Raw genomic sequence first — 21,494 nt, forward strand, 5'->3', positions numbered from 1 at the left:
TAAAAATGTAAATTTATTACAGAAGCTGATCTTAAAACAGTATTACAACAGTTAAAGATGATACAGAAAGAGAAATTAAATTCTTAGAAGATTTGGAGTCATGGGACTTAGGTTCAAATCCTAGTTATGCTACTTGTGACCTGTATGATCATGGAGTAAGCCACTTCTCTAGAGGCCCTAAGTTACTCATCTGTAAACAGTTAAACTAGAATATTTATTAAGTCCCTTGATAATCTAAATTTATTAACTTCCTATGAAGTTACTTACTAATACACAATTTCTACCTTAATTTTATACACATAACTTGATTAGAAGGTTCTTTTTTTTTGGTTTTTTTTTTTTTGGCAGGGCAATTGGGGTTAAGTGACTTGCCCAAGGTCACACAGCTAGTATATGTGTCAAGTGTCTGAGGCTGGATTTGAACTCAGGTCCTCCTGACTCCAGGGCCAACGCTCTACTCACTGCACCACCTAGCTGCCCCTATTAGAAGGTTCTTTATGAAAATGATAAATATTGGAGGGGAGGTGGGAAAACTGAGACACTAACGTACTGTTAGTGGAGTTGTGAACTGATCCAACTATTCTAAAGAGAAATTTGGAGCTATCCCAAAAGGAATATAAATCTCTGCATACCCTTTGATCCAGCAATACCACTGCTGGGTCTGTATCCCAAAGAGGTCAAAGAGAAAAAAATGGGAAAAGGACCTATATGTGCAAAAATATTTATAGTAGCTCTTTTTGTGGTGTCTAAGAACTGGAAATAGAGGAGATGTCCATTAATTGGGGAATGGCTGAACAAGATATGGTATATGATTATAATGGAATATTATTGTGCTATAAGAAATGACGAGCAGGATAATTTCAGAAAAATCTGGAAAGACTTACATGAACTGATGCAGAATGGAGTGAGCAGAGTCAGGAGAACATTGTACACAGTAACAGCAGTATTGTACAATGAACAACTGTGAATGACTTAGCTATTCTTAGCAATCCAACGATCCAAGACAATCCCAAAAGAATCATGATGAAAAATAATACTATCTGCCTCCGGAGAAAAAACCAATAGCATCTGAATACAGACCAAAGTCTACTATTTTTCACTTTTTTTCTTCAAGTTTTCTTACAAAAAAAATGACTCATAAGGAAATATGTTTTACATGGATGCCAATTTATAACTTACATCAGATTGCTAACCTTATCAGGGAGGGAAGAAGGGAGAGAAAATTTGGAACTCAAAACTTAAAAAATGTTAAAATTGTGTTTATATGTAATTGGAGGAAAATAAAATGTTTTTTTTCCCCAAGGTTCATTTGTTTAAAAAAATGGTTTCTTAAAAAAAGAAGCTTAAAGCCAGACTGATAATGAAAATTATCTAGGAGGTCATTTGTCCTCAACTGTCATAATTTAAAAATTTTTTAATTCAGAACACGAAAGGAAAAAAAAATTCTCATGAGCATTTCCATGTACACAGCAGAACACAAAAATAATTATATATGAAACTATGAATCTCCATTTCATAATGCATGCTTTTTAAAAAAAAACATATATAATTAAGATGTTACTTTCACAACTGTCCTATTTATCTGGGCTTTCTTTCATTTTGTGTATTTTAAAAATGTTTTAATGGCCCTCTTTTGGGGAGGTATCACAACTGCTAAGCACTCTCTTTCTCTCCCTTATGCCTACCACCCCCTTCTCCAAAATAAAAACAAAGACAAAAAAGCCCTTGTAACAAATAAGCATAGTCAAGCTGAGCAAATCCACACAATGTCAAAAATGTCTATCTTGTTATGTACCATGGATTTATCATCTAATTCATGAAGTACCATGTTTCATCACAGGTTCTCTGGTGATGCAGCTGGTTACTGCTTTGATCAGAATTTCTAAGTTTTTCAACATTGTTTTTCTTTACAGTGTTGTACTTGTATATTTTCATAGTTTCACACACTTCACTCTGCAACAATTCATATACTTCCAAAGATTCTCTGAAATTTTCTCTTTTGTCATTTTTTATGGCACAATATTCCTTCATTCATACAATTTGTTCAGCCATTGCCCATACTCAACTTCTAGTTCTTTACTTATTATCTGAATCCCTTCTTGACTATTCCCTGCCTGATATTATTCTCCCTCTTAACCTGTCCCCTCCCCTCATCAATCTTTACCTGCTACTCTGTTGAGTTTAATGTAGTTCTATGCCACATTCATTGTATTTCAGTATGTGTGTCTAAGTGTGTTTAACCCTCCTACGTCTGGAACAAATAAAAGTGATGGTCACCGGATGCCCTCCTAACCTTTCACTTTTGTTTACATACTCTTCTTACCATACACCTCAATTATGAGAAATAGGTGTCACCCCTTTTTTCCTTCTTTCTGAGCCAGCTGTATTCCTTTTACCCTCCCTTCCCTTTCCCCTCTTAAAATCTCATAACAGTACCAACCTATCTCTAGGACTTCTTTTTCCTATTTAACTCCCTCAGTACTCTTTGAAAAAATTTAAGTTCTGATGAGACAATAGTTTCTTCTCCCCTTATTAGAATATTAGCATGGCATTATCATATAGCCCCTTCCAATTGCTTGAATTTATTTTCCGAAGTTTCTCTTGATTCTAGAGTTTGCATTTCAAAGTTCCTATTCAGCTTTTATCTTTTCATCAGGAATGCTTTAATTTTAACTCTATGCAGATAAATCCAAATCTATATTTCCACACCTCCCTCTTCCTATAAATTCCTTTCGTGAATTTCCAGCTAGAGATCCCCTATCTTGGATGTTCTGTTTGCACATGTAACTCAACAAAAGTAAAATTGAATAATCTTCTCCCCTTCCTCAGAATGTGTCCTTCCTGTGAAATTCTTTATTTAAGAAGAGCAGTAATGTGTAGTAGAAAGAGTACTGGGCCAATTATCTGCCAAGGATGTTATTTAAAAAAATCTATCATACAAAAATATTCATAACTGCTTTATTTCTAATAGCAGAAAAGGTGGTAACAACCTATTCTTTCAGTGATCAAAGGGCACTGCTGTGCCTCCTAGATTTTCAAGCAGAGAATATTTAAGTGTTCCTGAACAAGGTCTACCAGTCTTTTAAAAGTTCGCTAAAAACTAAGGTGAAAATGGTACTTAAGAAATTCTACAGAACCACAGAGTATGTGGTTATACTAAAATTAGGCTGTTTTATGCCTTAGTATGGCCACACTTGGGACTAGTCCTATGTCTCTAAAGAGACATTAGGACCCTTGGCTAAAGAATTTATCTATTAGGAACATTTCCTACTCCTAATCTCATCCAATTCTGCCTCCCAAATTATGCTCTTTGAGTTAATTCTCAGCAAACTAGTTCAAACCAGACAGTCCTGTTGATCTACTGGATCTGTAAAAGAACTGTACATTTAACTAGGAATTTTGGTGCTTGGGACACCTCAGGGAGACTGGAGGTTGCCAGAGTTGGGGAGGGAAAAGTCACAGTCAAGCTAGGGAGGAACTCCTGAGCTGGGGTGATAGGAAGGGGGGGAACTGGCCTCAAGGTCCTCCCTCCAGCAAAACAGCCTTCACAATCATGGTTCCAAGTCTGGCTTTTGTGAGTTGTTACACCAGGAGAAGGGAAGTCACCCAGATGTCACAACTATTCTAAAATGGAATAGAGTACCTCATAAAGTAATTATCTGACACTGGACATTTTTACACAGAGGTAGAATAACCATTTACGGAGATAATATTTTTTATTACTTCTGCTGTGTTAGTAAATAATTTCTTATGCAGATTTTGATTCCATCTGATTTGTGTTCTAAAATTGATAGTAATTACTGTACTTTACTCTCAATGCTCAACTTCTTCCATTATCCAATAACTGCTTTTCTTCCTAGTCTCAGAAGTGGCTCACATGAAACTGACTGCTGCAACTCAACCCACTTCCTCTAGGGGTTAAATGATGATACCATCAGCTGAGATGTTCCCTTACAATGCCACTTTATTGGAACTATGCCCAAAAATTTACTAAACTGACCCAGCAATATAACCACTAGGACTATTCCTCAAAGAAATAAAAGAAGGAAAATAATCCATTATGATACATATATATATATATATATATATATATATATATATATATATATATATATATATTTGTAGCAGGTGTTTTTGTGGTGGCAAAGAACTGGAATCTAATGTAAATCAATAGGGAATGCCTATCAATTGGGGAGAAGCTAAACAAATTATAGTATGTAAATGAAATGGAATACTGTTGAACTTAAGAAATTAAGAAAAGGACAATTTAAGAAAAACCAGGAAAGTCTTATATGAACTGATGCAAAGTGAAGTGAGCAGAACCAGAAGAATTTATACAATAACATTATAAGGACAAAAAACTTTGAAAGGCTTAAGAACTCTGATCAACTCAATGATCGAACCAAGATTTCAGAGCATTGTCAATGAAGCATGCTACCCATTTCCTGATAGAGAGGTAATAAAGATGTAAAATTAGACATGTAGTTTTGGAAATGGTCAACGTGGGAAATAGTTTTGACTATGAATATTTGTTACAAGGGTTTTGTTTTCCTTTTGTCAGTAGGAGTTGTGGGAACTGAAGGGAAAAAAAAATAAATTTTTTGTTTAAAAAAATTTAATTGTTAAAAAAGGAAGGTAGGGAAAAGGTGGCAAGTATGTATGTACATGTATGTTTTGCCACATCTGCTCATACAAAATTGGACACCCAGGGTTACTATAAAATTACTACTGTGATGACTCTGCAAAAAGTTCTTAAAGGCTGGCATTACTTTCTATGTGCACAGTACTTTGTATATAAGAGCTCTTGGATAATTTTTTAAAGGAATCTTAAAGATATACATTCTACCTTGCTTGAAGTTTTAACAAGAAATAGAATCATACTCTCACTTTCAATGTATGGTTTTTGTCACACTCTTCACAGTCACATAAGAGAAACTGAGAAATTCAACGGAATCTACTCTACAACTCTACTTAACACTCCACTCTCTATATTAAAAGAATGGACCAAAACACCACAACATACCCAGCAACAGATAAATTTCCATTAAAATAAATTCATTCCAGGTTTCAACCTGCAGTCTTATCTCAAGCAAAAATCAATAGGACAGAATTCCACTACAACTAAAGAATTGCAACAATCTATTTAAAGTCCTTGGAATGGAATTTAGTCTATGCTATTATTTTTGAAAGGGATGCCATTAAGTCCATGTCCTTCACCATTCTTCATGCTTCTGACTTCCTTCAAAGTTGAAGTCAAACTCACATTTGTTGCAAACTTGGTAACTTTTCTGTTTCAGTAGACCCTGTCCCTAATAGCAAGTCTTATTTCATTTTGGTTCCTAGGCAAATGGTCCAATGTTTATTTTTATACCCCATTTAAAGAATTTCAACGCAAAGTATAAATTTCTAAAAGTATGACTGACTCATTACTAATGTTGCCACTAACTACTATTAGACACTTATTCTGTAACCCTGGGCATGTCATTTAACCTTTCTCAGACTCAGTTTCCTCAGCTGCCAAATGGGATATCATGGCACCTGCCTCAGGGAGTTGTTGCAAACCTTAAAGCACTGTATAAATGTGAGATATTATTATTTCAAGTTGTTAGAGAATAATCAAACTAATATACCTTGACACTGCCAAGTCAAGCACTGATGGGGCCTCCTAGAAGGAGGAATGGAGAAGAGAGAACTTGGAGGAGTGGGAAGCATCCTTATGAAACTCTTATAAGTCCTCTGAAACTTCCATAGGGGCTCTCCCTTAAATCATACCACTTAGTCTAGTCTGTTTTATTGGGAGTAGAGAAGAAAGCAGGGAAGATACCAGGGCTTAAGAAAGTTACTTTAAGCCAATTCTGCAACCTGCAAGGAAGTACTTGACCAAGAGATTCAAGTGTCCACAAATCCTCGCCTTTCCAAACTTCTGCAATTGTACCAATTAATTTGAGTTAAAAAGCAAACATTTGGGGAGGGTTAAGAGTTGGGTACTCTCAGTCACCTATCAAGGTCAGAAAAGCAAGCTGAGGTGGCGGAGCCAAGATAGAGGCTAGAAAGCAGGGACTTGCTTAAGCTGCCCCCCAAATCCCTCCAAACACTTGTAAAAAATGGCTCTGAACAAATTCTAGAGCTGCAGAACCCATGAAATAGCAGAGGAAAACAGGTATCCAGCCTAGAAGAGCCTGGATAGTTGCTGGGAGGGGTCTATCGCACAGTGTGGAGAGCGGAGGGCCACCCTGCATGGGCCACGCCAGGACAGACCAGAGCCGGAGTCAGCCAGCCGGAACAGGCCTTGGGGCCATGAATCAGTGAGCTATGGCAGTTACCAGGCTTCTCAACCCACAAAGGCCAAAGAGCAGGTTAGGGGGAAACTGTGGGATCGAGTTCAAAGCGGTCTGGCCACCAACTCTGGGAGTGGAGGAAGTGGTGCAGTGGTGGCCACAGCAGCAGCAGGAAGCTCCTGAGGCTGCCCCCAGAGTGCCAGCGTCAGCGGCTTCCCGAGTCCCTGGCTCGCACAGTGGGAGGAATCTAGCAGCAGATCAGAGTGGGAGTACAAGGAGCACTTTGTGGGCACAAAGGCAGATTCTCCCTGCTTGGATCTGGATTGTGGTCCTGGTTGGCAATTCTTGGGGGAGGAGAAGCACTGCTGTGACAGAGCCTGGGGTGATGGTGGAGTACAAGTAGCTCTGAAAACAGCAGTGCTTGGACCCTAAAGCTTGGGACAAAGTACTCTCTACCTTAAAAGCAGTTATATCCTGACAAAAAAGCTCAAGGGTCAAGTAGTTGGCTGGGAACATGAACAGGCAGTGAAAACAAACTCAGACTCAAACTCAAACTCTAGATTCCTTTTTTGGTGACAAAGAAGACCAAAACATACAGCCAGAAGAGGTCAACAAAGTCAAAGAGCCTACATCAAAAGCTTTCAAGGAAAATAGGAATTGGTCTCAGGCCATGGAAGAGCTCAAAAAGGATTTGGAAAAGCAAGTTAGAGAAGTAGAGAAAAAAATGGGAAGAGAAATGAGAGTGATGAGAGAAAACCATGAAAAACAAATCAACAACTTGCTAAAGGAGACCAAAAAATACTGAAGAAAATAACACCTTAAAGAATACACTAACCCAAATGTCAAAAAAGCTCCAAAAAGCCAATGAGGAGAAGAATGCCTTGAAAGGCAGAATTAGCCAAATGGAAAAGGAGGTCCAAAAGACCACTGAAGAAAATACCACCTTAAAAATTAGATTGGAGCAAGTGGAAGCTAGTGACTTTATAAGAAACCAAGATATTACAAAACAGAACCAAAGGAATGAAAAAATGGACGACAATGTGAAATATCTCATTGGAAAAACTGGAGAATAGATCCAGGAGAGATAATTTAAAAAATTATCGGACTACCTGAAAGCCATGATCAAAAAAAGACCCTAGATATCATCTTTCAAGAAATTATCAAGGAAAACTGTCCTGAGATTCCAAAACAAGAGGGTAAAATAGAAATTGAAAAAATCCACCAATCGCCTCTTGAAAACGATCCCAAAAAGAGAACTCCTAGGAATATTGTGGCCAAATTCCAGAGTTTCCAGGTCAAGGAGAAAATACTGCAAGCAGCCAGAAAGAAACAATTTGAGTATTGTGGAAACATAATCAGAATAATACAAGATCTAGCAGCTTCTACATTAAGGGATCAAAGGGCTTGGAATATGATATTCCGGAGGTCAAAGGAGCTAGGATTAAAACCAAGAATCACCTACCCAGCAAAACTGAGTATAATGCTCCAAGGCAAAATATGGACTTTCAATAAAATAGAGGACTTTCAAGCTTTCTCAATGAAAAGACCAGAGCTGAATAGAAAATTTGACTTTCAAACACAAGAATCAGGAGAATCATGAAAATGTAAACAAGCAAGAAAATTCATAAGGGACTTACTAAAGTTGAACTGTTATGTTTACATTCCTACATGGAAAGATGATGTGTGTAATTCATGAGACCTTTCTCAGTTTTAGGGGAGTTGAAGCGAATATAGACAGAGGACACAGGATGAGTTGAATATGAAGGTATGATATCTAAAAAAATGAAATAAATTTAAGGGGTGAGAGAGGAATATATTGAGAGAGGGAGAAAGGGAGAGATAGAATGGGGTAAATTATCTCACATAAAAGTGGCAAGAAAAAGCAGTTCTGTAGGAAGGGAAGAGGGGGCAGATGAGGGGGAATGAGTGAATCTTACTCTCATAGGAGTTGACTTGAGGAGGGAATAACATACACACTCAATTTGGTATCTTACTCCACAGGAAAGTAAGGGGAAGGGGATAAAAAAAGGGGAGATGATAGAAGGGAGGGCAGATAGGGGGAGGAGGTAATCAAAAGCAAACACCCTTGAAAAGGGACAGGGTCAAGGGAGAAAATTGAATAAAGGGGGACAGGATAGGATGGAAGGAAATATAGTTAGCCTTTCAAAACATGAGCATTGTGGAAATGTTTTACATAATGATACACGTGTGATCTGTATTGAATTGCTTGCCTTCCCAGGGAGGGTGGGTGAAAAGGGAAAAGGGGAGAGAATTTGAAAATCAAAGTTTTAAAAGCAGATGCTTAAAAAAATAAAAAAAAACTGTTTTTTTGCATGCAGCTGGGAAACAAGATATATAGGGAATGGGGCATAGGAATCTATCCTGCCCTACAAGAAAGTAAGGGGGAAGGGGATGGGGGGGCGAGTGGGGTGAAAGAGGGGAGGGCTGACTGGGGAACGTGGCAATCAGAATATATGCCATGTTGGAATGGGGGGAGGGTAGAAAAGGGAAGAAAATTTGTAACTCAAAATCTTGTGGAAATCAATGTTGAAAACTAAGATATTAAATATTAAATAAGAAAAGCAAGATGATAAAACTAATCCATAGTAAAAGGCAATTAGGGAATGTAAGGTTTGAATCGAGGAAGCAAGAGTTACTTTTGTGGCATGGGACAATTTGTGAGAAGGCAAGGATGAATGACACTACAGCGGGGAAGGCGATTAGGAAGCAGCATGACTTTATCATGATAGTAGAGAGGGAGGCAAGTGATACTGTCACCAACTCTAATTCATCCCTACTCCTTTCCCTTCCCTCATTTTCCTATTAGTGGAAAGAAGGGCAAACCATTTTCTCTTATCCTAGAAAAGAACCTTCTTGCTATGTTTCTATCTCTAACTCCCCAACACCATAAGCAATATTTGTCTTTCACTAGTAGAAACACTTGAAAAGCTCCCTGTTCCTCCTCCTCTAGCTCATCTGCTGACGTGAACTGATTTTTCATTGAAAAATACAGAAACCTGGAGATGCTTCGCAAGGAAGGACCTGGAAGTAATTTGTTCAAGCACAGGGATTAGTAAAAAACATTCTCGAATGAGGTGCACATTTCTTTAAATAAAATGTGTATACTTTAAATAAAAATACTTGTTGTATATATACACATTCTATATTGTTTGTACACGTATGTGCGTATACACATACCCACACATATATTTACTACTAGCATACACGAGACAATGTTCTCTTACAAATGGGTTGTAATAAAATGGGACGTAATACTTTTGGAGTATTACTTTTACCTATCTTGTCTACAAGAAGGATGGAAAAGTAAACACTTTTCAAATGTGTCCCCAGCAGTTTTTTTTAAAACCCTACCTACTATTGAAGCAAAATATTTATGTGCAAAGCAGGGTTTGAAAAAAATTCATTTGGTGATACTAAAATGGAAATAGTGAAATCCCTTGGTGTATAAATTTAATGCTCTCAATTCTTCTAGTTACAACCAATGAGTGAAATGTAAACTACAGATGTTATAACCCTTCATCTTTTACAACTCATCTGAATCTCAGGGCATCCAAATTCAGAAAGCATGTGATGCTATATTGTTTTGGGTGATGTTTGGTGATCAGCACAGTCATAAGTAACAGAAACATCTAAGGAAATTAGAAAGTCTCCAGATTGGTCAGTAACAGCAGAAAAACAGCACCTTTTGGAAACTTTTTACAGATGGTTTACATAAACTGTATTATACCAGATTATGTAACCCTGCAGCAACTTAGTGGATTGATGTGTGAAAATTTTGCCTACTGTGATAAAAAGTCCTCCTATTCACAATTTGCAGTAAAATCTTCAAGAAGGGAATGTTGTGTGTGTAATATTACTGTGAGATAATAGTATTATTAAGAGGTTTGAATCCTGCCTCAATAAGTTATTATATTCATCCCCTCACATAAGTTTTACTTTAAAAGAAGATAGTACTGGGGCAGCTAGATGGCACAGTGAGTAGAGCACCGGCCTTGGATTCAGGAGGACCTGAGTTCAAATATGGCCTCACTTGACACACTTTATTAACTGTCTGACCTTGGGCAAGTCACTTAACCCCAATTGCCCTGCCTTCCCCTCTCCGAAAACAAAACAAAACAAAAAAAGTAGATAGTACTTGAGGCAAGTAATGTCTGTCACCTAGAAGAAGAGAGTTAAAAAGACCTGAGTTCAAATCCTACCTCTGACAGTCATTAGGCCTATGACCACCAGGTCACTTAATATCTCTGACCTTTATTTTTCATGTATATAAAAGAAATAACAAAAATATAGTACCTACCTCACAAGGTTGCTATGAGCCTTAAATGAGATAATATATGTAGCAAAGTATTTTGAAATCTTTAAGGTGATATATGAACATGTCACTATTATTTATAAGTAACTTTATGTCATACATATTTTAAATGCTTGTTGGACATCTTCATTTGGGTATCCTGCCATAACCTCAAACTCAATATTCCTAAAACTGAATTCATCTTCTTTCCCCCCAAACCATCTATCTGCCCCTTGGGATTTCCCTATTTCTAGCAAATGACAAGACTTAGTCTCTCTAAAACCCTATAATCTAACTTTACAAAAAACTAAGGACAAAAACAGAACCCAGAGAATAATGCAAAGCAGACAGGTGAGAATCTTTTTTTTTTAAATAACAGTTCTAAGGAATGCTACTTAATAATTTTCAATAAGTAAAACCACCATGAAACAGAGCATTGTTAAAGCTTTCATTAATTTATCCCCTAATTAAGTGGAAATGACAACAGCAGGAAGGGGCAGTCAATACTTCAAATTATAGAAAATAAGATTACAATTTAAATTACAATTAGAGCTCTTAGAGTCTGGATAAAAGATGAGAAGTAGAAATAGAGAAAAAGTAAAATCTAGAGATCTATTTACTTAAATCTCTTCCATTTCAAATCTCTTGTTTCATAAAACCATTCCCAACTGATTGGAAGCAAATTGATTTCCCAGATACAAACAAATAACTAAAATTCTTTACATCATGGAACACACACTTTCACCATATTAAAAATGCAATTTTGCTCCCCACTTTCTCTCTAAGAAACCATATATTCTCATGGCTTTAATTACCATCTTCATGTGCAAGAATCCAAATCTGTTTCGAGTCCTAACCTCTCTTCAAAGCTTCTTTGCTTTCATCCATTTCCCATCTTCTAAGGAAGGATATATCAATAAGCAACAAGCAGCTGGCAAGATTCCCAAGTGTGACCCAAACCAGATTAAAATGTAATTGGGACAGGTCAAGAAGAAAATGCTGCAAGCAGCCAGAAAGAAACAATTTGAATATTGTGAAAACACAACCAGAATAACACAAGATCTAGCAGCTTCTACATTAAGGGACTGAAGGGCTTGGAATATGATATTCCGGAGGTCAAAGGAGCTAGGATTAAAACCAAGAATCACCTACCCAGCAAAACTGAGTATAATGCTCCAAAGAAAAATATGGATTTTCAATAAAATAGAGGACTTTCCAGCTTTCTCAATGAAAAGACCAGAGCTGAAGAGAAAATCTGACTTTCAAACACAAGAATCAAGAGAAGCATGAAAATGTAAACAAGAAAGAGAAATCACAAGAGACTTACTAAAGTTGAACTGTTTTGTTTACATTCCTACAGGGAAAGATGATGTGTATGATCCATGAATCTAATGGGGGAGAAAACAAGCAAACAAATATGTACAACAAGGTATATAAAAGTTAAAAAGGAAATAATTAAGGAATAACTAGGAATAATAATTAGGAATTAATTAAAAGAGGAAAAGCATTAGAATTAAGACTGGAAAAGGCTTCCTATTAAGGTGGGATTTTAGTTGACACTTGAAAGAAGCCAGGAGACAGAAATGCAAAGAGAGGGAATTCCAAATATAAGGGGACAGACAGGGAAAATGCCCAACACCAAAAGATGGAAGTACAGGTGCATGGAATAGAAAAGAAACCAGGATCGAAGAGTCTATTGTGGGAAGTAAGGTATAAAAGGACTGGAAAGGTATGAGGGGGCTAGATTATGAAGGGATTTGAATGCCCCCAACAAAAAGGATTTTGCATATTTGATCCTAGAAGCTATAGAAAACCAAATATAGTTTACTGACTTGGGAAGTGACGTGATTGGACCTATGCTTTAGGAAAATCACTTTGTCAGCTGAACAAAGGATAGGAGTAGGGAGAAACTTGAGGAACGCTGACCTACAGCATGCTACTGCAACAGTCCAAGTTTGAGGCGATAAGGGCCTGCATCAAGGTGGTAGCAGTACGTGAGTGAACAGATAGACAGGTGTACCATTAATAGAAATGGAAACATCAAGAGAAAGGATAAGTTTTGAAGAAAATGTATATTAAGTTTGAGATAACTATCAAATATCCAGGTGAAGATGTCCAGCAGGTAATTAGTAATATAAAATAGTAATTCAGAAGAGAGATTATTAAAGAATCATCTTCACAAAGATGTAACTGAACCCATGGGAATCATTATTATTTTTAAAAGAGGGAGTGCAAATTAAAAAAAGAGAAGAGGGTCCCATAAGTTGGTCAACAAGCACGTATTACATGTTTACTATGTTCCAGGCCTTACTATGTACCAGTCCTGCATTCCTGGTACAAATCCCACTCGGTCATAGTATATTATCCTGGTGAAAAGTTGCTGTAATCTCTTAAACATTCAGTTGGATATAGAAATCCATCTTACCCTACAGGGAAGTGGGAAGGGAAGGGGACAAGAAAAAGAGGGAAGGGGAGAAATCTGATAGAAGGGAGGGCAGAGGTGGTGGTCAGAAGCAAAACACTGGTGAAGGAGAGAGAAAAGTATAAGCAGGAAAAATAGGATGGAGGAAATACACGGTGAGTAATCATAACTCTGAATGTGAATGGATGAACTCACACATAAAACAGAAGTGGATAGAAGAGTGAATTAAAAACCAAAATTCTACAATATACAGTGTTCAAGAAACCCATCTGAAGCAGAGAGATATACACAGATTAAAGGTAAAAGGCTGGGGAACGATTTGGAACTATGCCCAAAGGTCAATCAAACTGTGCATACCATTTGATCCAGCAATACCACTACTAGGTCTGTATCCCAAAGAGATCATGAAAAAGGGGAAAGGACCCACATGTACAAAAATATTTATAGCAGCTCTTTTTGTGGTGGCAAAGAATTATTAACTGAGGGGATGCCCATCACCTGCAGAATGGCTGAACAAGTTGTGGTAAGTTGTAATATGTGAATGTAATGGAATACTATGGTGTTATAAGAAATGACGAACAGGTAGATTTCAGAAAAACCTGGAGAGGGGGTGGAGCCAAGACGGCAGGGGCTTGCATGAGCTCCCCACCACGTCCCTCCAAAAACCTATAAAAAATGGCTCTGAACAAATTCTAGAACTGCAGAACCCACAAAATAGCAGAGGGAAGCAGGGATCCAGCCCAGGACACCCTGGATGGTCGCTGGATGAGGTCTATCGTGCACGGAGTGGAGGGGAGCAGAGCTCAGCATGGGAGGCAGCAGGACCAGCCAGACCAGGAACCGGGCAGGACAGGCTCTAGCACCCTGAATCAGTGATCTGTGGCAGTTACCAGATTTCTCAACCCACAAACACCAAAGACAACAGAAAAGGTTACTGGGAAAAGGTGCGGGGGACAGAGTTTGTGGTTCGGCCACCGCCCCAGGGGCAGCGGGGGAGATGCAGCTACAGAACTACAGCTGCAGTTACTTCCGGCCCCAGGCCCACGTGGTGGGAGGAATTATGTGGCGGATCATAGCAGGAGTGAAGAGCCTGCTGAAGATATGCGTCATGTCCGAGTTGGTAGTTCTTGAGGAAGGAGGAGCGCTGGGGTGGCAGAGCTGGCTATATAGAAATAGGTCTGAAATCAACGGGGCATCCCCTCAAGCTTGGAACAAAGTACTCTTTGCTCTACAAGCAGTCATACCCTGACGAAAAACTCAAGGGTCAAGTAAGTTGGCTGGAAACATGGCCAGGCAGCGAAAACACACCCAGATTCAGTCTCAGACTTTGGAATCTTTCTTTGGTGACAAACAAGACCAAAACATACGGCTTGAAGAAGTCAGCAAAGTGCAAGAGCCTACACCAAAAGCCTCCAAGAAAAACATGAACTGGTCTCAGGTCATGGAAGAGCTCAAAAAGGAGTTGGAAAGGCAAGTTAGAGAAGTAGAGGAAAAATTGGGACGAGAAATGAGAATGATGCAAGAGAACCATGAAAAACAAGTCAATGACTTGCTAAAGGAGACCCAAAAATATACTGAAAAAAATACTGAAGAAAACAACACTTTAAAAAATAGACTAACTCAAATGTCAAAAGAGCTCCAAAAAGCCAAAGAGGAGAAGAATGCCTTGAAAGGCAGAATTTGCCAAATGGAAAAGGAGGTCCAAAAGACCACTTAAGAAAATACAACCTTAAAAATGAGATTGGAGTAACTGGAAGCTAGTGACTTGATGAGAAATCAAGATATTATAAGACAGAACCAAAGGAATGAAAAATGGAAGACAGTGTCAAATATCTCATTGGAAAAACCACTGACCTGAAAAATAGATCCAAGAGAGATAATTTAAAAATTATTGGACTACCTGAAAGCCATGATCAAAAAAAGAACCTAGATATCATCTTTCAAGAAATTATCAAGGAGAATACTGCAAGCAGCCAGAAAGAAACAATTTGAGTATTGTGGAAAAACAATCAGGATAACACAGGATCTGGCAGCTTCCACATTAAGGGACCGAAGGGCTTGGAATACGATATTCCGGGGGTCAATGAAGCTAGGATTAAAACCTAGAATCACCTACCCAGCAAAACTGAGTATCATGCTCCAAGGCAAAATATGGATTTTCAATAAAATAGAGGACTTTCAAGCTTTCTCAGTGAAAAGACCAGAGCTGAATAGAAAATTTGACTTTCAAACACAACAATCAAGAGAAGCATGAAAAGGTAAACAAGAAAGAGAAATCATAAGGGACTTACTAAATTTGAACTGTTTTGTTAACATTCCTACATAGAAAAATGATGTGTATGATTCATGAGACCTCAATATCATAGTAGCTGAAAGGAATATGCATATATATATATGTGTATACATATATATACATATGTGTGTGTCTATGTATGTATATATGTAGGTATATATATATATGTATGTATGTGTATATATATATATATATACACACACACACAAAGAGCACAGGGTGAGTTGAATATGAAGGGATGATATCTAAAAAAATAAAACCAATTTAAGGGATAAGAGAGGAATATATTGAGAGAGGGAGAAAGGGAGAGATAGAATGGGGTAAATTATCTCGCATAAAAGTGGCAAGAAAAAGTGGTTCTGTAGGAAGGGAAGAGGGGGCAGGTGAAGGGGAATGAGTGAATCTTGCTCTCATTGGATTTGACCTGAGGAGGGAATACCATACACACTCACTTGGGTATCCTGCCCCACAGGAAAGAAGGAGGAAGAAGATAAAAAAGGGGGGATGATAAAAGGGAGGGCAGACGGGTGGAGGAGGTAATCAAAAACAAACACTTTCGAAAAGGGACAGGGTCAAGGGAGAAAATTCAATAAAGGGGGATAGGTTAGGAAGGAGCAAAACATAGTTAATCTTTCACAACATGAATATTGTGGAAGGGTTTTACATAATGATACGCATGTGGCCTATGTTGAATTGATTGCCTTCTTAGGGAGGGTGGGTGGGGAGGGAAGAGGGGAGAGAATTTGGAACTCAAAGTTTTAAAAACAGACGTTCAAAAACAACAGCGACAAAAAAAAAGTCTTCGCATGCAACTAGGAAATAAGCTACACAGGCAATGGGGCATAGAAATTTATCTTGCCCCACAAGAGAAGAAGGGAAAGGGGGATGGGAGGGGAGTGGGGTGACAGATGGGAGGGTTGACTGGGGAACAGGACAACCAGAATATACGCCATCTTGGAGTAGGGGGAGGGTAGAAATGGGGAAAAAATTTGTAATTCAAACTTTTGTGAGAATCAATGCTGAAAACTAAATATATTAAATAAATTTTAAAAAAATAAATTCTTAAAAAAAAAAAAAGAAAAACCTGGAGAGACTTACACGAACTGATGCAAAGTGAAGTCAGCAGAACCAGAACATTGTACACAGTAACAGCAATATTGTGCAATGATCAACAATGAATGACTTAGCTCTTCAAAGCAATACAATGATCCAAAACAATTCCAAAGGACTCATAAGGGAAAATGCTATCCACATCCAGAGAAAAAAGTGATGGAATCTGAATGCAGATTGAAGCATACTATTTTCACTTTATTTTTTTCATGGTTTTTTCCTTTTGGTCTGTTTCCTCTTTCACAACATGACTAACATGGAAATATGTTTTACATGATAGTACATATATAATCTATATCAAATTGCTTACTGTTTTAGGGAGGGGAGGCAAGGAGAAAATTTGGAATTAAAAAATTGTTTAAGAAATAAATGTTAAAAATTATCTTTACATGTAATTGGAAAAAAATAAAATACTATTAAAGAAAGAAAAACATGAAAAGATGTGCATGAAACAATGAAGAGTGAAATGAGCAGAAACAAGAGAATTTCATCATAAACAGTTACAGCAATATTATTGAAAGAATAACTGTGAACAACTAAGGTATTCTGAATATTATAAATATTCAAATAAACTACAAAGGACCTACGAACAAAGATGCTATCTACTTCCAGAGAAAGAACTGACAAAAGGAGGAGGAGGGGGAGATGCACATGTATGTGTGCGTATGTATGCATATTTTATATATATATAGATATATATTATATATATGTGATATATACACACACATACATATACACACTTACAGAGAGAGGGGGATGGAAAGGGCAAAGGGGGAGGGGCAGAGAGAGATTTGTGTCAAATGATGCCTTTTTTTAATGAGAGGCAGGGAGGGAGGGAGACATTTTGGAACTTAAAATGTAGCAAAAAATAATAAATTAAATTTTTAAAAAATCTTTAAAAAAGAGAAGTAAAGATCTGGCATAGGGTTGGTCAAGAGAGAAGGAAAAGAGGTGCAGGAACATACCACCTGAATTACAGATTATAATAACTAGCATTCACATAAAATGTTAAGGCTTCTAAAGTTCTACATGTGTACCCACACACACACACACATACATACATACATACATACATATACAAATATATATAATCTCATCTGAACTTCATGACAACTTGAAAAATAGGTACTATTATTATCTCCATTTTATAGTTAAGGAAACTCAGACTAAGAGAGGATAAATAAATTGCTCAGGGTCATACAACTATTAAGTGATTGAAATAGGAGTTAAATTCCAGTCTTCTTGATCCCAACCCCAGTGCTCTAATAAGCTACTTAGATGCCTACTAATGAATTTGGGGGGTTGAAAGGGAGAAAAAAGTATAAGAGGATATGACACAGAAATAAAAAGCTAACAATTATAAACAATGAATGGATGAATTCATCCATAAAAGGAAGGGCAGCAGAACAGATATGAAAGAGTAATATGTTGTTTATAAGAAGCAAAAGGATTCATTCACAACTTAATGAGTTGAAGCAAAATTTATTGTGCTTTAGGCAAATTCAAAAAATCGAGGACAGTAAGAGAATTGAGGGGATTGGCAATCATGATCCTAGACAAATTAGGAGTAAAAACAGATAATGTTTAAAAAGTTCAGCAAGGAAAATACGCTTAAAGACATCATAGGTAATAAAATATCCATAACTAACATAAGCAAACAGTATTATATCTAAGTATTTAAAAGAAAAACCTCATCAAATTACAAAAACAGCAAAATTATAATGGCTGGGGACCTTAATGTGCTCCCTTTAAGATCTAGACAAGTACAACAAAAAGATAAACAGGAAAGAAATGGAACAGAATTTTAGAAAAGTTAGAGATGCTAGATTTCTGGTGTGACTAAATAGGAACAGAAAGGAGCATATATATTTCTCCACTATGTTTGAAAGTCTTATACAAACTAACCTTTGTGCAAGGCCATAAAGACCTAATAAACAAATGCAGAAATAGTAAATATATCTTTTATTAACCAAATGCAATAAAATTAATCATCAATAAAGAGCATTTGAAGACAAGAATCAAACTTAAATGGAAATGAAAGAGTTTTAACTTTAAAAATTGGTAGGTCAAAAAATAAATCTTAGGAATAATATTACAAGGCAAAGCTTTTATGATTTATTTGTGAGAGTAGGAGAAGTAGGCGACAAGGATAACAAAAAGGGAAAGAACAGAACATTAACAAAACATGTTTAAATACAAAAGATAGAAAAAGGAAATTGAGAAAGGGACACAGACAAGCATGGCAGTGTTGGACTTATCAAGTTAAAACTTATGTGTAATTTTTTAAAAAACCTAAACCGTATATAATAGAGTGCCAATGTCATATGCAATTCCCTTTTTCTGTCCTTTGTATAAAGAAATGTTAATATTTATTGATTTTTGTCAAGTTCAGAATAAAAAAGAAACTGTAATTTTTAATTAAATATGAAGAGACCTGGGGTAGGTGACAAGGAAGTGAATAATGGTAGAGCAAAGATAAGAGAAAAATGTAGCAATTAAAGGAGGAAAGCTCCTAAGTATAGGGGTTAGTTTTGGCAAGAGAAAGCCCATCTCTTCATTAGAAACTGAAAAAACGAAGGAGGAAAGGAGTATAATGACAATAATTTTTGAGATTTGGAGTGACATAAGAAGCAAATCACAATGAACAGCATCTCAGGAAAGTAGGTGGGAAGATTTTCTTTCTGCTGGAATAAGAGGTCTGAAAGAGGGAGGGGAAGAAGGGAGAAAGAGAAGAAGTGGGAAGGGCAGAGAAAGAAAAACATTCATTCATGAAACATTTGTCATCATTCCTTCACCAACTTTTTCATTTTCTACTAACCCCCCTTTAAAACATTTCATGGATCCCAAGGATTTTCCAGAGTTGACTCTGAAAGTTAGGGAAATTCAGACTTTATATCATGCATTTTCCCATATCCTTATCCAATGGATCCATTTCATTTAAATAGCAGTTTTAATCCTTCCACCCAGGAGGCACATACGCCAAAATTCGAGAGTTCAGCATATAGATTTAACCTACTTAAACTTTCTGTGCCTCAGTTTTCCTCAATTATAAAGAGGAAATCAGACTATCTTAAAGACTAACTGCCCCAGATCCAAACAAGAGAAGAAGAATGGAGGATAAGACATTCTAGGATAGCATCTCCTTAAAGTGTTTGCCTGAGGGATGCAAACTTGAGGAGGGATAGAGAAAAAATATGTATATGTATATGTGTGTGTGTGTACGTATATGTATATGTATGTATGTATCTACTATCCCAAACACAACATTCTATTAGGACAGGATGGGATAGCAGCAACTTTATATTCTTGCCTCAGGCACAAAATAAGCTAGATAAAGTTCTGATCTAACAGCTTACTTGGTGACAAATCAATCTACAAATTGATTTAGTGGCAAATCAACTCTAATGGCATAGTGCCCTTCCCTCTCTTCCTCCCAGTATGGTGCATACTGAGACTGCAATGTGACTAACAGTGAAGTAAGTAAATTGCCAAAGAAAAAAAGTCATGGGTGCTTAGAGGAAAGTAAGACTATAAAATGATTAATGGACCTTTCATAGTCCATCTTAAAATTTAATACCCTAATGGAATGAAAAGAGTTCTAATTTTGGGAGGTCTGATTTCCAATCCTACCTGCGACATTTACCTAGCTGCCCCACCAAAAGGAAGTTAAGTTGCCTATTTGGACCTATTCCCTCAGCTGTAAAAGGCAGGGATAATAAAATCTTTAGTTACCTGCTTCAAAAAGTTACTGTGAGGCTCAAGAGATCTTCGCAAATTACATAAATTTGCAAAGGTCTTTGCAAATTACAAAACACGATATAATAAAGTTAACTTTAGGCTTGGCTTTTTTTTTTTTAATCTCTTTACCTCTGACATCCCAAAGTCTCTATCCCCTGTATCTGTGCTTTGCTCACTAAATGTTAACACGGTACAACCTGGCACTATAGAGACAACTCAATGAAAAGATTATTTCCCTAGATGGGAACTCGTACCTTTCCATCCCATTCAGCCTCAGTGTTTTTATCTAATTGTTCCTTTGTTGCCTGTGAAAAAGAAATAAAACGAACGTTCTTTTATCGAGTTTCATCCATTCTTTCTTTCTTAAGCGAGTGGGGAAATTTCCAGTTCTGACCATCTGAAAACCAGTAACTACTTATTTTTTCCACGGAGGATAAGGACATGCTAGGTTGGTGTCTCCCTAAAGCAGTTCTCCACCTTTTGGGCGCATGAACGCCTTTGGCAGTTTGGTGAAGCCTACGGACTCATTCTCTGAATAATGTTTTTTAAATATTTGAATAAATGCTACACTCTGGTTACTGGTGAGTGAAAATAAAGACGTCCTTTCCCTTTCCTACAAGTTCACAGGCCCTACCCCACCCCCCCACCCCGTCCCCGCAGAGATCTGTGCACCTGCCAGATCAAGAACCTCGGTCTTAAAGAGGGTGAAAGCAAGTCAGAGAGTGGGGGCCCCAAAGAGGAACGAAACCGACCCGAGAGGAGGAAGGGAGGGGATTGGGAAGTGCGCGGGGGCGGGGGAGGGGGGGAAGAGGGGAAATGAATGCTTTTCCCCCACCCCGTATGAGGTCGAACTTCCTGAACTTGAACTTGGAGGGGGTGGGGGGAAGCGCACCAGCAACTAGGCCAGACCGAGAAAAGGGAGAATAAACTCGTCTAGTCACGCACCGAGCCCCAGGGCTCAAAGTCGGCCCCCGACACCCCCTCCATTGCCCCCCATTTCCTTTCCGCGACCTGATCCACGCACGTACGTAAGTACGCACGCAAACGCCCTACACCCTGCCCTCCCTTACCTACCCCATCCCACCCCCACCCCCCCTTGCCTACCCCACCCCCTCAACTTCAATCAGCCACTCACAAGCGACGACCCCTGCCCTGTGCAGAGGCAGCCCCGAGCTCGCCCAGGGTCCCAAGCGAGGCACCGCCCCCTGGGCCTCGAGGTCTCGCGGGAGGCGGAAGCGGCCTCACGCGCTGCAGACACACGCGTACGCGCCACGCGCACACAAGCACCACGCGCACACAAACACGCGCTCGTGGGGCCCAACTTGTTAAGAATATGGAGGC

General features: G+C 38.0%; 1 protein-coding gene across 3 annotated transcripts in view; it reads right to left on the reverse strand.

Annotated features, from left to right (window-relative positions):
• Positions 1 to 21,494, reverse strand: part of GGACT (gamma-glutamylamine cyclotransferase) — a 70,848-nt gene that overhangs the window by 49,127 nt on the left and 227 nt on the right. Inside the window, exons 1-2 of one of the 3 annotated variants that reach the window (XM_036753358.1) lie at positions 21,289 to 21,339; positions 20,408 to 20,458 (exon numbers count right to left, since the gene is read on the reverse strand). The exons of 1 other annotated variant lie outside the window; for it this stretch is intronic. In XM_036753358.1, the coding sequence (XP_036609253.1) occupies positions 20,408 to 20,420 (13 nt within the window). In that variant the 5' untranslated portion in view covers positions 20,421 to 20,458; positions 21,289 to 21,339. Of the gene's footprint in view, positions 1 to 20,407; positions 20,459 to 21,288; positions 21,340 to 21,494 lie in introns of those variants that run through there. One more of the 3 variants, XM_036753357.1, reaches the window with a different exon arrangement.

This window comes from Trichosurus vulpecula, chromosome 4, assembly GCF_011100635.1.
Source record: "Trichosurus vulpecula isolate mTriVul1 chromosome 4, mTriVul1.pri, whole genome shotgun sequence".
In the NCBI taxonomy this organism is placed as follows: domain Eukaryota; kingdom Metazoa; phylum Chordata; class Mammalia; order Diprotodontia; family Phalangeridae; genus Trichosurus; species Trichosurus vulpecula.